This window comes from Nicotiana tabacum, chromosome 10 (genome assembly GCF_000715075.1).
Source record: "Nicotiana tabacum cultivar K326 chromosome 10, ASM71507v2, whole genome shotgun sequence".
Classification (NCBI taxonomy): domain Eukaryota; kingdom Viridiplantae; phylum Streptophyta; class Magnoliopsida; order Solanales; family Solanaceae; genus Nicotiana; species Nicotiana tabacum.
The window spans coordinates 154,831,053-154,845,954 of record NC_134089.1 but is presented as its reverse complement, the minus strand read 5'-3'; the positions used below and the strand labels follow the sequence as shown (position 1 = coordinate 154,845,954).

General features: G+C 35.2%; 2 protein-coding genes across 3 annotated transcripts; one reads left to right on the top strand and one right to left on the bottom strand.

Moving 5' to 3' along the window:
* The first annotated feature begins 550 nt into the window (after positions 1–550).
* Positions 551–4,089, top strand: LOC107818073 (BTB/POZ domain-containing protein At5g48130-like). The gene is made up of 4 exons (XM_016643997.2): positions 551–839; positions 925–994; positions 1,414–2,592; positions 3,213–4,089. Exons 1-4 carry the CDS (start codon positions 751–753, stop codon positions 3,936–3,938), a joined length of 2,064 nt encoding a protein of 687 aa, XP_016499483.1. The 5' UTR covers positions 551–750; the 3' UTR covers positions 3,939–4,089.
* Positions 4,090–7,448: 3,359 nt separating this feature from the next.
* Positions 7,449–11,567, bottom strand: LOC107818071 (thymidylate kinase-like). Of its 2 annotated transcripts, XM_016643996.2 has the most exons (7): positions 11,414–11,567; positions 10,362–10,772; positions 9,094–9,205; positions 8,957–9,016; positions 8,606–8,710; positions 8,136–8,252; positions 7,449–7,684 (listed from the first exon to the last, which is right to left on the bottom strand). In XM_016643996.2, the coding sequence occupies exons 1-7, from the start codon at positions 11,449–11,451 to the stop codon at positions 7,667–7,669; spliced, it is 861 nt and encodes a 286-aa protein (XP_016499482.1). In that variant the 5' UTR covers positions 11,452–11,567; the 3' UTR covers positions 7,449–7,666. The 2 variants fall into 2 exon arrangements, with proteins under 2 accessions (XP_016499482.1, XP_016499480.1); XM_016643994.2 differs by lacking the exon at positions 7,449–7,684 and having other exon boundaries at positions 7,825–8,252.
* Positions 11,568–14,902: the final 3,335 nt, after the last annotated feature.

The following is a 14,902-nucleotide window of genomic DNA, read 5'->3' as shown; positions in this document are numbered from 1 at the left end:
TTCAACCTCGAACGTCTTTGAAGCCTTAAAATTAGGAGGTTTTTTGAGTCCCACTTGTGACTTTGACTAAATATAAAAACTATTATAGTCAGATGTCACGAATTGTATTCGTTTGACCTATAAATTACGGGTTAGAGCCGTAAAAATAGTCATTAATGCTTGTATTAGGGTAGATTGTCTACATTAACACTTGGGGTGCATCCTTTCTTGAAGCCATCGTGAATATGGGATGCCTTATATATCAAGTTGTCGTTTACTATAGTCAGAGGCGTAACTTGAGTAATAAGTACAAGTTTGGATAAATCCAGTGGCTTTTGCTTAGTCCTTGTATTTATATTATAGAATTCACTAAATATGTGTGAATTTTTAATTGCGAACCCAGTCGGTAAAACGAGCTATAGATTTTGTAGCAATTTAATAACTCATAAACTTTAAATCCTGATTTCGACTCTAACAATAGTGATCTTAGTTGAGCCAAATATCAGTGAATCCATAAGAAGTCTGCACCTTATTATGTATTTTTTTCCCACTGGTTTTTGCTTCACAGGATTTCTGGATTCTAGAAACACTCTGCCCTTTTACTACTAATTTTTTCGATATTTGAGCTGGGATTTTCCAACATTTATGCTTCCTTTCAGAAACAAATGTTTCTATCTTTGACTATATTTCATGCATTAACTCCATCTGCCATTAAAAACACTCACTCCCTCACTTCCACCCCAAGTCTTATTGGCTACTTCTCATTACTGAATGGGCACTTCTTCAGACTTTTCAGTTCTTTCTAGTCCACTTTCTTCTCCTAATGTTGGTGCCCTCCTTAAGATCAAGATCATTTCATGGTAATGAATTTCAACATTCCCTTTTCTACTTTTCCATTATATAGTTTTTTTTATCTTTTTAACTTATCAAGAAATCTTATTTCAGGAGTCAAGAAACTGGCTTGCCTGTTACTATTCGAGTTCGGATAGGTGATAGAACCTTTAACTTGCATAAGGTGAGATCTCTCAACTTCTTAATGATAAAATAAAATCATTTAGCATGAAGCTCCAAGAAAGTACCATTTTTTTTCCTGATAACCATGGCGTCCGGGTCAGCTTGCGCGCTATGTTGTTCGGACTCTCCGAAAACGTTTCCGGCATGTCAGATCTACAAAAGTAGTGTATTTTTGGAGGGTCCTAAATCATTTCTTTTTCAAAATAAGAGTGACGTCCAAACTAGCTTGCACGCACCTCGACTATTCTATCAGGTACCTGCTACTTCTCACCCGGATACCTTTGACCACAAAGGCAGGCAGCTAATCGGAAGAACACCTATTGTTTTTTGTCTCCACTAGGAAGAAAGTACCACTTCTCAACATGTAATATTATCAATTAGCTCATTTTCTTGGTTAATCTTTGGTTTTTGATGTTGCAGCACCCATTGTTTTCAAAGAGTGGATACTTTAGAAGACAATTGAATGAATCAAATGAAGTTGAATTACCAGGAAATTTCCCAGGAGGACAAGAGACCTTTGAAATGATGGCACTTTTCATCTATGGATCGTCCACGTTGGTCGATCCTTTCAACGTAGCAGCACTAAGATGTGCAGCAGAGTTCCTAGAAATGACAGAAGAGTACAGCTCTGGAAATCTTTGTGAGCGTTTTGACATATACTTAAATCAGGTTGTACTACAAAGCTGGGACGATACTCTGATTGTCCTCCAAAAATGCCAATTATTGCTTCCTTTGGCTGAGGAGCTGCTGATTGTTAGTCGTTGCATCGAATCACTTGCCTTTATGGCTTGTATGGAAATTCTTGACCCCGAAAGGAGAAGAGACCATCCGGTTGTTACATTAGAGGCCTTGGCCAATCAGCATTGGAGCGACGAGACAGTCAAGGAAATTCTCAGCCAAGATTTGTGGATTAAAGATCTTATTGCTTTGCCATTTCCATTTTTTAAGAGGATAATATCGTCTCTGAGAAGACAAGGAATGAAGGAAAAATATGTCAGCCCAATAGTACTTTTCTATGCAAACAAATGGGTACTTTCTAAAAAGACACACCAGTTTTGGCAGAATGCTAGTAAGGAAAGTGAAGTTGAAAATAATACTGATGATGATAACAATAATGAGACAAATGAAAAAATTTCCAAAATCCTTCAGGGAATTCTTGACTTGCTGCCAATGGGAGATAAAGCTAGTAAAGTAATACCTATTGGATTTTACTTCGCTTTGCTTTCAAGATCAGTTCAACTCGGTTTAAGAATTGAAAGTAGAGAAAAGTTGGAAGATCAGATTGCCTGTCTACTATTCTTGGCTCAAGTGGAAGATTTTCTCCTTCCAGAAAGCGACAACGACTCCATTTCTTCGTGCATTGAGTTAACAATAATGAAGAGCATATTTTCAAAATATGTAACCTTCGGAATGGAGTTACCTCATACACCTTCACCAAGAAATTACGTCGTTGCAGAACTTTGGGATGCATATCTTACAAAGATAGCCACTGATCCAAAATGGAGTGCTAAAAGATTCTTGGAACTCATTGAAACTGTTCCATTATCCAGCAGGCAAACTCACGATCATCTCTATAGAGCGTTAAGCACTTTTCTCGTGGTAAGTTTTCTACATCTCTAGCCCCAAAATAGAACTTCAACACTATTTATATGAAATAGGTTTATTTCTGTATATTTCAATGAAAGGCAACCAGATTGCTACATGCATTTTTAGAAGGTTGGCTATTCATATTTCATCTTCAATTGTCAATTTCAAACTCAAATCAAACCTATAATTGGAAAAACCAAGGGTTGTCAATAGAGGCGGAGTCAAGTTTCAACTTTATAGGTTCTGGATTTTAGAACGACGGTTTCAGGTGCTAATAAACTGGATTCTAAATTTAATGTGTACATATATAATGAATTTCATAACACAAATACATTGTTTGAGCAAAAGCTAATGGATTCGGCCCCTATATGCAGCGGCGGAGGCACAAGCCGAACTCAGTAGCTTTTGCTCAAACGGTATATTTGGTATTTTTGAATTCATGAAATATGTATAAATATTAAATGAAGAACTCAGTCATTAACACTAGAAGTCATGATCCCAAAATCCAGAATCCATAAAGTTGAAATCCTGGCTCAGCCTCTGCCTATATGGGCTTCTACTTCCGCTCGTGCTCCCAATTTACTGTTCAATAATTTTTCCTCAACAAAGAAAAATTTTTCTGTTCTATCCAGGCACATCCTGATATGTCACAAGAGGAGAAAGCATTGGTGTGCAAATACCTCAATTGCCAGAAACTTTCACAAGAAGTGTGCATTGAAGCAGTTCAAAATGATTTGATGCCATTGAGACTTATTGTCCAAGCGCTGTTCGTTCAGCAACTAAACACACAACAAGCTTTTAAAGAATGTTCAGACTCGTTTCGTTATGTTCATTGTGGAGAGTACTCAGGAAGCCTGTCGAGTACAATATATGCAAATTCCAGAAGCCAGAATTTGGTAGAGAGTCCATATATGGAAGGAAGCGAAGGCGGAAGCAAACCACTAAGCTTCTTGTTAAAAGATTCAGCAGTGCAAAAGTCTGAATTCTCGAAAAAGGAATATGAATCCACTAGCTTCAGAATCCAAAATCTTGAACACGAATTAATATCCTTGAAAAAAACGCTTCAACTACAGCACATTTCTAAGCAAACAGAAACCATTTCCAAGAAAGTTGAACCAGTTTCTGCAGATTATCAGAGCCTGAGACCATACGGTTTAGAAGGAAGAACACCAAGCAAGAAGAGGAGTAACCCCATTGGACAAGTGACTAGTTGCATTGGTTCTGTGAATTTGACCTCCCAACGACGATATGTTACTAGGTTACTGAAGGTTTTTCGGAGGATAAGTTTGCTTGGCAGAGGAAAATCAAGAAAAAAGTCAGGTGGCAATGGCCTTAGGCCAAAGACATTGAACTTTTGAGATACTCATGTAATTGCATTGTTGGTCAAGAACCGTCGAATATGACACAGTATACTATTTTCCAATTTTGATGTAAGAAAGTTCGGGTAAATAGCAAAAATAAGAACATGTTAGTGGACGTTGATATTATAATGAATCATAAACAGTTGCATTTTATGCAGAGTTGTAGGTTGGCTATGTTCTTTTGTTGGACTTGCGCAATAACCAAACTGTTTTCATATGCTTTTGTTTCCTTGAAAATGATAATTACAATTAGATTTGATTTTATGGTTCTAAAAATATGTAATTTATTTTTATGCTAGTTGTTAGGCAATTGATGTTAAGCGAAAGACTTGGAAAATAAGATAATAGCTTGAAAACAATGTGATAATCAAACCGAATGGCTAATAATCGGGGCCTCGAGCTCGCGTATGCGGGGCCTCGAGGTCGAGTCGGATGCCCTGTCGAGGGTAGTCGATGGAGGACTAACAGTTATGATGGCTTTGATGGAAGCCTTTTATGACCAATAATGAGCAATAAATGAAGAACAATAAATAGAACACAATGGATATAAGCAATAAATGAAAGTAATGGGATAAAGAGAATGTTCTTGTATATTCAATATTTGAGCATCATGTCCCTTTACAAAATGACAAGGGTCTCCTTTATATACGAGGGAAATCCCAACATAGTACAAATGCATGTGTAATTATTATATAAAATAGCTGGTACAACCACTTGATTAGCCTGGTATAGACTGTCACTGTTTGCGCAGGCATTTGTCAAAAAATACAGCTCCTAGAGGACTTCCCGCTTATCGGCAATAAACACCGGTCCATTCTGCCCCGATACCGGGCACGAGGACTCCCCGAAGGCATTGAACCCCAGGCTATCCTCCGGGACCTTCGAAGTGAGATTGCGTAATGCCTTGTCAATTGTAAAATTGGTCTTTCCCATTTTAGCCGTATACAACAACAGAACTCCATATTCTTTTCCTACAAAAGAAGCCTCTTTTCCAATAAGAGGAAATTATCTCCTATGCCCACTTACGCTACAAAGATCTCATGTGTTTTATTTGTAGATATCTTGTGTTGTTTTCATTCATCTCCCGTGAAAAAGGTCTAGTAATGGACTACAAAATCAAATCTCCCACCAAATAATCTGATACCTCATGGTCAAATCTATCAACAAGGTTGTAGCATCCAAATGATATGCACACTCATGGTCAAACTGGCCAATCACAACAGTCTCTAACAAAAACCACTGCACATCTTGTATCTTTATTTGACTAAATAATAATCACCTCGTGTTGCTTATACAGATAAATTAAGTACCAAAAATACAAAGACAAGTTGCTTAAACACAAATCAATGATAACGTATTAGTGAAAGGTATGTCGCTAGTTGATGTTCGGTCAAAAATGCATATATTTAATCATTGTTGCCTCATATTCTGACACTTTTTAATTATCTGTTGAGTATTAATTATATTACTTTATGCTTAATATTATATTTTAACTGTGTTGGATTAAAGTAGGGTGAAGATGAAGAAATTTGAAGCAAAATTTAATAAGACGCGTAAATTAAAAAATAATAATAATAAAAGAAAGGAAAATAAAAGAATTTAATATAGGGAGACAAAGGGGGACACCCTTTGGGTTTTGTCCCCCAAATGCAAGACAAAAAGAAGAGAGGAGGAATTACATTGTTGAAGTGAAATTGAAAAACGTTACTGCTTTGTGCGCCAGGGCCAGCGCTAGGCGCTGCCTGGACGCTCGGAGCGGGGACTTGTCCTATTTAGTTCGGGATTTGGTTATTTTGGCTCTACACATCTCCAACTTGTATAAAAGGGGTCCTAAACCTATTTTAGAAGGAGGACGTTTTTTAGAGAAAAGCACAAGTATAGAGCCGTCATGAATGTCAAAATTCATCAAGTTCCATCTTTTCTTCCATCAAACTTAGTAATTTTTATTTTGTTGTTTTGCCACCATGTCTATGTGGAGCTAAACTTCACGTTCTAGGGTTGTGGTTCTTTCATGAATATTGTTATTCGGATATTGATTTTGATTTCTTAGTTTATCATATTAGTTTATTTATTCAATCTTGCACTTAATTATTTGGTTGTTTGATCACCAATTGAATACTATCTACGAATCTTGAATTTGAACTCGAAAGTAGGACTTCTAGATTGCATATAGGATTGAATAGAGCAAGTTCTTGAACCTGGGCATCGGGGAACGGATTCGCGGTTAGGATAGACATATACATAATTGCCTTGCTTGGTTGATTTACAGGAACTATAAATGCGTTCTTGTTGATTCTAACTCCATAGACATATAGGCGTTAGGTTAGCTTGAATAGGCGAGTAAGAACTCGACAGATTCTTATGAGCAATATTAAGCCTGTCAACCAATAAGCTAGATAAATTAGTCAGTCAATTCAATTGAAGAATACAATAGGATTGTTAGATAGCCCATAACCCTAGATCGTTTTCATTACATTGATATCATAAAAATCTGTTCTTCCTCTGTTTAAAGTTCATTATTTATATTTCTTTATTTAATTAGTTTAGAATCAAATATTTCTAGGTTTAATTCTTGTTTAGATAATTAGGATCGTTTAATTTAGTTAATAGTTAATCACAAGTTCTCATGGGTTCGATATCCGACTTTTAGTCACTTTATTACTTGATGACCGTGTAAACTTGCGTGTGTGTTTGGCCACAATACTGATCTAAGAGGCGACCTACTGTTAAGTAGGTTTTGCCGTGGCCTTCATTTTTTGGCCGAGATGGAAATCACTATTAAATCATCTATTTAACAAGCAAACTACCCGTAAATGGACAAAAAAAATTATAACACATTACTGGAGTTTAGTTCATTTTACAATCCATTTATATCACAGACACGTTCACCTCCCCTATGTTTTGAAATAGAGAAAAGAAGAGCAGCGGAAATTAAGAGCAAATGGAAGAGAAAACAGAGAAATTAAGTAGTATCTTTCCTTTTATTTTAGTTGAGAAATAAGACAATAAAAGAAAATTAATTTTTAATTTCATTAGCTTAAATTGGTGGATCTAAGAGGAAATTGATTTTATTTTCCTTAATTTCTTTCCTCGTATTCTTATTAACCCAAAAAGAACAGGAAAAACTAATAAGTTCCCTTCCTTTTTCTTTCTCTAATTTCCAAAGAAAAAAAAGATTCTTAATTTTGTTAAAATAATTATTTGTTGGTTCTTTTCTCTTGGAGGTATTTCATTTGTGGCTTCCACAAATTGTTGTGCTTTAGAAGTCTTGTCATAATCACAGTTCTAACTTCTACGCGCTTAAGCTCCATACAGTTGATACAAAATTCTCCCTATCAGATATTCATTAAAAAAAAATCTCGTGAAACTAGGGAAAATGACAATATAGCCACTCTTAAATAATAGCCAAAAATATATATATTTTTTGTATAATTTTTTATATATATACATTACATATACATAATGTTATATATAAAAAATTATACAAATTTTATACATTTTTTCAACTACCAAATGTAAATAGTTTCTGGCACAGACTAAAAATGAAAAAAGCCCGTGAAACTACGCATTGTTTTGGATGATGGATAGCCATTTCCGAATTGCAATTTACAAATGTAAGGGTGATCGGAAACTAAGCATAAGCTAACAAATAGAAACAAATTCAGAGACGGGGAAACTTCCCAAACCAAATGACGTAATGACAATAAGCTGACAAACACTCCTTTCTAATTTGTTTGTGTAACCTGAAACAAAAGCAGGGCAGCTTTTAGATTATAGAGGAAATTAGAGAAAATGTACCATTTTCAGGTACGAGTACCACCTAAATACAAGCAACATTAGTAACTTCTGCCTCAGCCTTCCTAGATCAATCAAAACATTCAAATTTGATTCAACAAAACAGTCATTGTGAGGATTGAACCGAAAACAGAAACACGTATTTCAGACACTCAAGTACGATCTAAAGATGGTATTGGTATATAGAACTCATCCTTTACCCCACTCTTCAATGCAATCAAATTCTTACTTGCCCCTTAAGATCGCAGCAAGCAGATATCAGGGACCTCTAAACATGGAGCAATTTCACACTTCCAAGCAAATCTTGTAGAAGATAAAATATACAGTAAATTGTAACTCCAAGATACTGTAATAAAGAAGTTACAGATATCATTCATGCTGACATTCTGTAGGCTTGACCTGCGATGGCCATAACTGAGACAACGGTTTCCCTTTCTGGCATGCCATCATACAGTCAAGAACAACTTCTCTGAGCTTTTTCTCTATATCTACAACTGGAAGGGTTGCATCTATAACCTGCAATAAATCACAGAAACAACATTAGCAAGGCAAAGCTATCTCTAATGCTTCGATCAAAATCTGATCACTTGATGTTTGGTTCATGAATACAAGTGAATTTATGTATTCAGAGAAGACAAAACAGGAATATGATCAGTAGCATTTAATGAATGTCAGATACTAAGAGCTTTACATGTTTTTGTTTAGTTACCATAGGCATGCTATATTTGATACAAAAAAATTGATTGTAAATAATCCGAACTAACTCCAAAAGTACTGTTACCACCTATTGTGTTATAAGAGTAGTTGCTATACTAAAACAAGTAACAACCATTTCTGTTTCCATACACACAAGGATAACAACAAGTCACCTTCCATGAGGGATCACAAAGAGCTGAGTAAGATCTGGCGACCTTTTCCTGAAACTCAAGCTGCTCATATCTTTCACCTCCATAACCTCCTCTTTCAGCAGCTTTCTAGTTGTTATGAAATCAAATCATAAATACAGTCATATTAACAACAAAGGAAAGCATTTTCATACTCATTAAAAAGAAAATATTGCGGATTAAGAATAGTTAACATGTCAACTGTCTCAATAAGAAACCTGAAAATATAAGTAAAATATAACAGATCATCCTCAATAACAGAGTATAAGGAAATTGCACTAACGATATCTCTGAATTTAGACAAGTGAAAAAGGAAAATAAACAAATCGAAACTACCTCAGGTGATATGTCGAGGTATGCAACCAGATCTGGAGCTAACAACCCTATTTCTGGAGCCTGCAGTAAAAGATCTCAGTATTAAACTTGCTCGGAGATGAAATTGCAACATCAATCAAGTAAAGACATGATTTTACCTTACACCATCCAATATCAAGTCCTTTGGCAGATGAAAATGCCACCCCAGAATAAGAATAGCGATCAACAATGAGAGTAGTTCCACTCCTCAGCTTGTCCTCCATTAATGATCTGTAGTTAGCTGACAGAAATTAAAACTTTCCAGGCACATCAGGCTAAAGAATGTAACTACAATGATTATGAGCCAACTCGCTGCAAATTTTCAAATATACTACCTGACCTCGAATGAAAAATGTATGCAGCCAAACCGAGTAAAACTTCTCAGTTAAATGACAGTGGTATATAAGGATTTTAAAAGCAGAATTCAATTTGTGCAATTATACTTCTCTATTTTCATCAACACCCTTGCTTGAGAACAAAACTATAAAGGGAACAGAAAAACTTAAAAAAAAAAACATATCATTTGCTTATGCTTTTTGGTTAGAACTCCCAACCATCTTACCTGAATTACCAACATTGAATTAATCGAGGAAAAAAAGGCATATGAAAATATTTGCTCATCCAAACTAGTTCATCTTTTGAGTTTATTATTAAGCACTGTTATTATTTATTAGTTGAAGACCACAAAATAAGTTTCATGCTTTCTGATATTTAGATTGACAAACTAAATTATCCTCACATTTTCCTGGCAAATGACAATCATAGACAGACAACTTGTCATGGATTCTTCAAACTGGTAGAGTAGGAAGTCTACGTCACTTAATTCCTTTTCCATCCATTCTACAATGTTATTTTCATTTTCTTGGTCCGCAAGGAAAGGTCTTCTTTATCAGTTTGAAGATAGCAAGGAAGAAACTGGGAATTATTAGCAAAAGATAATGCATTCCTAACATGTTTTCTTGAAAATTAGTTTCTATTTCTTGACTAGCTGACAATATGAGAAATACCAACAAATATACAGCCAGATTGAGTGAGTCATGTATTTCCAATAGCATAAAAGAAGTCTCAGCATTCAAACCATCAGTTCAGCAATGACTGGCCAGCATATCAAATTTGGGGGATATATGCCTGCTGGCTAGCCAGTTGGTTGATCAAAAATCAACCACCTTAACAATTTCATCTCCACATATACCTAAAATAGAAAGGATCTTCAGAAGAAGAACTAATTCAAATGATAAATGACAAGCCTAACTATTTTTGACAGATGATATGACCAAGAATTAAATACTGGCTGAAAGGTGATCGTTGTATATCAGACACATTGGGCATCACAATATACAGACTGCACATCGGCAGTACAAGTCAGGCTACGCGAATTACAACAAACCTCTTTTCCCAACGATTTGCACTGAAGAGAAGATGTATTGCATGATCATCCAACTGCGACTCGTTAGCAAGATATGAAGAAATCATTTGCCCAACGCCTGTATTTCTATCAGGAAATCTCCATGACTCAACTGAATGTCCCTGCTCATCCAAGTACTTGTACAATCTGCCAGATTGCGATGTTTTCCCACAACGGTCCAGACCTTCTAAAACAATTAAGGCACCTCTGGAACTGCTGCTCTCTTTGTTCTCCATATGAATTAGTCTCAAAGGCTTAAAAGGTAAACTCAAATCCAAGCTAGACTTCAACGAAAACCAAGCTGCCCAAGTTCCAAATTTTGTCGGGAAAGTAGAAATCACCTCTGGTACAAAGCTTCTGCCGGAGAACAAAGTTTCCTCCACTTTCAAATTCCTTCGCAAAGAAAATTAAACAGAAACCATTTTAATAAACTAGATCTATATGACATAGAGAAAACTCTGCAAGCTCTTCTTCCTTAAGCTGTGTCATCAAATTCCAACATGCACTTATATCCATAGGCGGATCTAGGATTTGAACTTTATGGGTTCGAGTACGAATTATATCATAGCACAATCGATTTAGTGGGTTCGAAATATATTATTTGTACGGTTTTAGTGGATATTTGAGCATATATACAGAATCTAAGCTAAAGCTACTAGGTTCATATGAACCCATTTCAATTACCCTACATCCGCCCCTGCTCACATCATACACTACACAATAAAGATAATTGCCCTGTGGATTATACTCTTGTTGGCATTTCATCAAACAAAATATGGGCGTATACATTTTGCATCAACTGATTAGGTAATCATTAATTCAAATAATTTTTCATGAGGAGGCTACGTAACAAGAAAGGACATAAGAAAGAAGGGAAAAGGGGAGGGGGGAGGGGGGAGGAGGAGGAATTAAACATTTGTTCATTTTATTTGATAAAGGATTCACCAATTCTATACAAAATATCAATCAATCAATGGATATTTAAGAAAAAACAAATTTCAGCAAAGCAAAGATGAAGCGTTAAGGAGACTTACAATGTCCTTGTGATGGTGAAAATGCAGGCATGTGTCATATCACCGTTAATACTTAATATCTACTACTACCCATCCAAAATCGAGAAAAAGACCTGTTTCCCGCGTCTGTTTTGAAAAGTCTCAAATTTTTTCGCGCCTTTGGTTCTTGTTTATTTTAATTTTAATTTTAATACTATTAGAGGTAGTTTGGTAGAGTGCAATAGAAAAAATAATACATGTATTAGCTTTGTATATTAGTAATATTTTTTACAACCTGTATATAACTAATACAAGCATTAGTTATACATCATATTTGGTATTATCTTATGTATACGTTTGTTATACAAGCATTAGTTATATTTGGTATAGCTAATGCATAGAAACCATAAAATTAGTAATACTAAGGTTATTAATGCATGCATTATCATGATTAAAAACAAAATTATCCTTAAAGTCTCTTAAAACTAAAGAATATAGAAGCCATTTTTGTAAACAACTATTTTTTAAAAAATTACGCAATGCATTTTAGTTTTTAATACACCACACAAAAAAGTGTATAAAAAATAATCTCTGTATAACTAGTGCTTGCATTACTAACTCATGCATTAGTAGTCTTACACATATTCAGCAGTATTCTTATACACCCTACCAAACGACCCCATAATATTTGAAGGTCGGAGTGTAGTTATTTTAATTATACAGTACCTCGTAGATTTTTTATGAGAGGTATTTTAAAATATAGCACCTTTACATAAATAGCCATTGTGTTTCACTATTTACTTTCCTATTCTTACTGATTATACCTATATTATACATGAATTATAATTGAGATACAAACTTAGAAAGTTATTTTCCTTTACCTCTAAATTGTGCAATGTTGAGGGTCTGATTAGCTGTGATTAGGGGTGTACAATGGAAACCGATAATTCGAATCAAACCGAGAAAAAACTCCGACTATGGTTTTGGTTTGTTGTTGGAAAAAAATCGACCATAATTGTTTAAATTTGACTCCACGTTAGCCCGTGATAGCGTCCAGCACTGTTGCTAGACAAGACAACAGTAAACAACTTAGTGATTTTCCATCTTTATTAAGTGATTCCAACAAAGAACTTTCTTTAAATTTAAAACATTTAATAAATAACGAATTTTTAAAGCAACCCAAACGGAAACAAACTAAAGGAAATCATAACTATAGAATACAGTCCAAAACTCAAAGTCTACTAATATGTGCCAAGATCTAGTGTCACAACTGTGCGGGCAACTAGTAGAATATAAAAAGATGATGACTATCCTACTGCCTAAAATAGAATAGACATATACAAGCAAAAGAAAAACTTCGGCATGCTAATGAACGGCTCGGAAGGGGGCATATCACCGTGAAGTCTCGAACCAAGATCAAGTATGTGCGTCGGGCGGGTAACTAGATGCGCCTGCCTCAGACCCTGTACAATTAAGTACAGAATTGTAGTATGAGTACATAAACAACATGTACCCAATAAGTATCCAGTCTAACCTCGAAGAAGTATTGACGAAGGGTCGACTTAGACACTTACTATGGACTAACAATAATATGATTAAAGTGTTATGCTAAGCATGGATATTACGAACAATACTGAAAGCTCAATAACGGAAAGTGATAAGTTCTTCTTTCACAAATATATGTTCAATTTCAGTCATATCATTTAATAGCTTTCAAGATATTCAAGCAATATAAATCAAGGAGAGTTTCAAATAATCAGCATGCGCAAATTATGCCGAGGTCGTATGGTCCGGTCAACATAATATTAAACTATGCATTGCCGAAGGTTCGAATGGCGCGAACCAAATATGTATTTATTTACTACCGAGGCGCTCGACCCGATCCATAAATAGCAATTATTTTCAAAGAAATCACAAATTTCACATTTATAGTCAAACATTCCATTAAATCTTCAAATATGTGAATTTAACCTCTTGCACTTGTTTCATGAAAATTCTGATTGACTCAAGTAATCAAATTAGCAAGTAAGGGTCAAACGTTTCAAATAAGGCAAGATATGGGTCCTAAACTACCCGGACAATAGCATACTAGTTGCTACGTACGGATTCTCATCACCTCGTACGTACTTAGCTCCCACAAATAGGTACACACATTTGTTTAATTCACTTGTAGGGTTAATTCCCTCTTACAAGATTAGAAAGGAGACTTAGGCCTCATTTGTTTGCACTTAATGGAGGTCTGAATCTTAATCATTCAGATCTCATACATTAAGCGCATTTGTTTTTAAAATCTGAATTTTAATCATTTAGATCTTAATCATTAAGTGTGTTTATTTTTTTTTACTTTACAACCACTTAATGGGCCTGAATAGGTCTGTATGATTAAGATCCATAATAGAGACTTATTTTCATTAAGATGCTATCATCCATATTCATTACTCCCACCACCTACTATTATTAACTACCACCACCACCACTACCACCAACCTTAACCATAGCCGTCACTACTATCGCCATGAACCATACCCACCACCATCATCCTCAACCACAACCACGCACTCACCCACCTCAACGACCATAACCAATTACCCCGTCATCATCAACAACCATAGCCGGCATCGCCCACCATTATAACTACCACCACCTACCATCAACTTCCTTTATCACAACCACAGCCATCGCCACCACCCACCATTATTAACATTCACCATGCACCACCACTGTTCTCAACCATAATCGATATTACTATCAATCACCACTAGCTACTACCAAGAACCACCACCATCAACCAAAACCACCACCAACCACGTCTTTAGTCGGCATTCACAAGCGCCTCTGATAAGCCATCACCACCACCAACTACCATATATATATATATATATATATATATATATATATATATATATATATATATATATATTTTAAATAAAAATAATAAATAAAATAAAATATTTTCGGATTTAAACAATCTTAATCATTTGTTATTCGGATCTTAACATATAACTTATTATTCAGACGCGTATTCAGATTCAGATGTCTTAATCATAATACGCATTTTGATATTCAGATATATATTCAGATTCAGATGTCTTAATCTTTAAAAAAAATGAGGACTTACCTCGTCTCAACGCCTACTTCCCAATTCAAGAATGCGCCCAAACCTCCAATTTTGATGCCAAACGACTCGAAACTAATCAAACATTACATTAACTAATCAATTCATGCTCAAAAATTCATATTTCCACTATTAAAGTGATCACCCAACCCAAATTGCAAGATTCCTAAAATTCACCCCCGGACCCACATGCTCGAATTCCGGAAATTTTTTGAAGAAAGTCGTTACCCATAACCTTAGGAACATAATATATGATTTTTACTACGCTTCATAACAAATTTCGTGGTAAAATCTCATTTTTTTTATTAAACCCTAGGTTTTTCATCTAAACCCATAATTTCTACCAATTTTCATCTTAAAATCTACCCAAAATCTATGTATTAAACTCACATTAAGTAGAGATTACTTGCCTCACA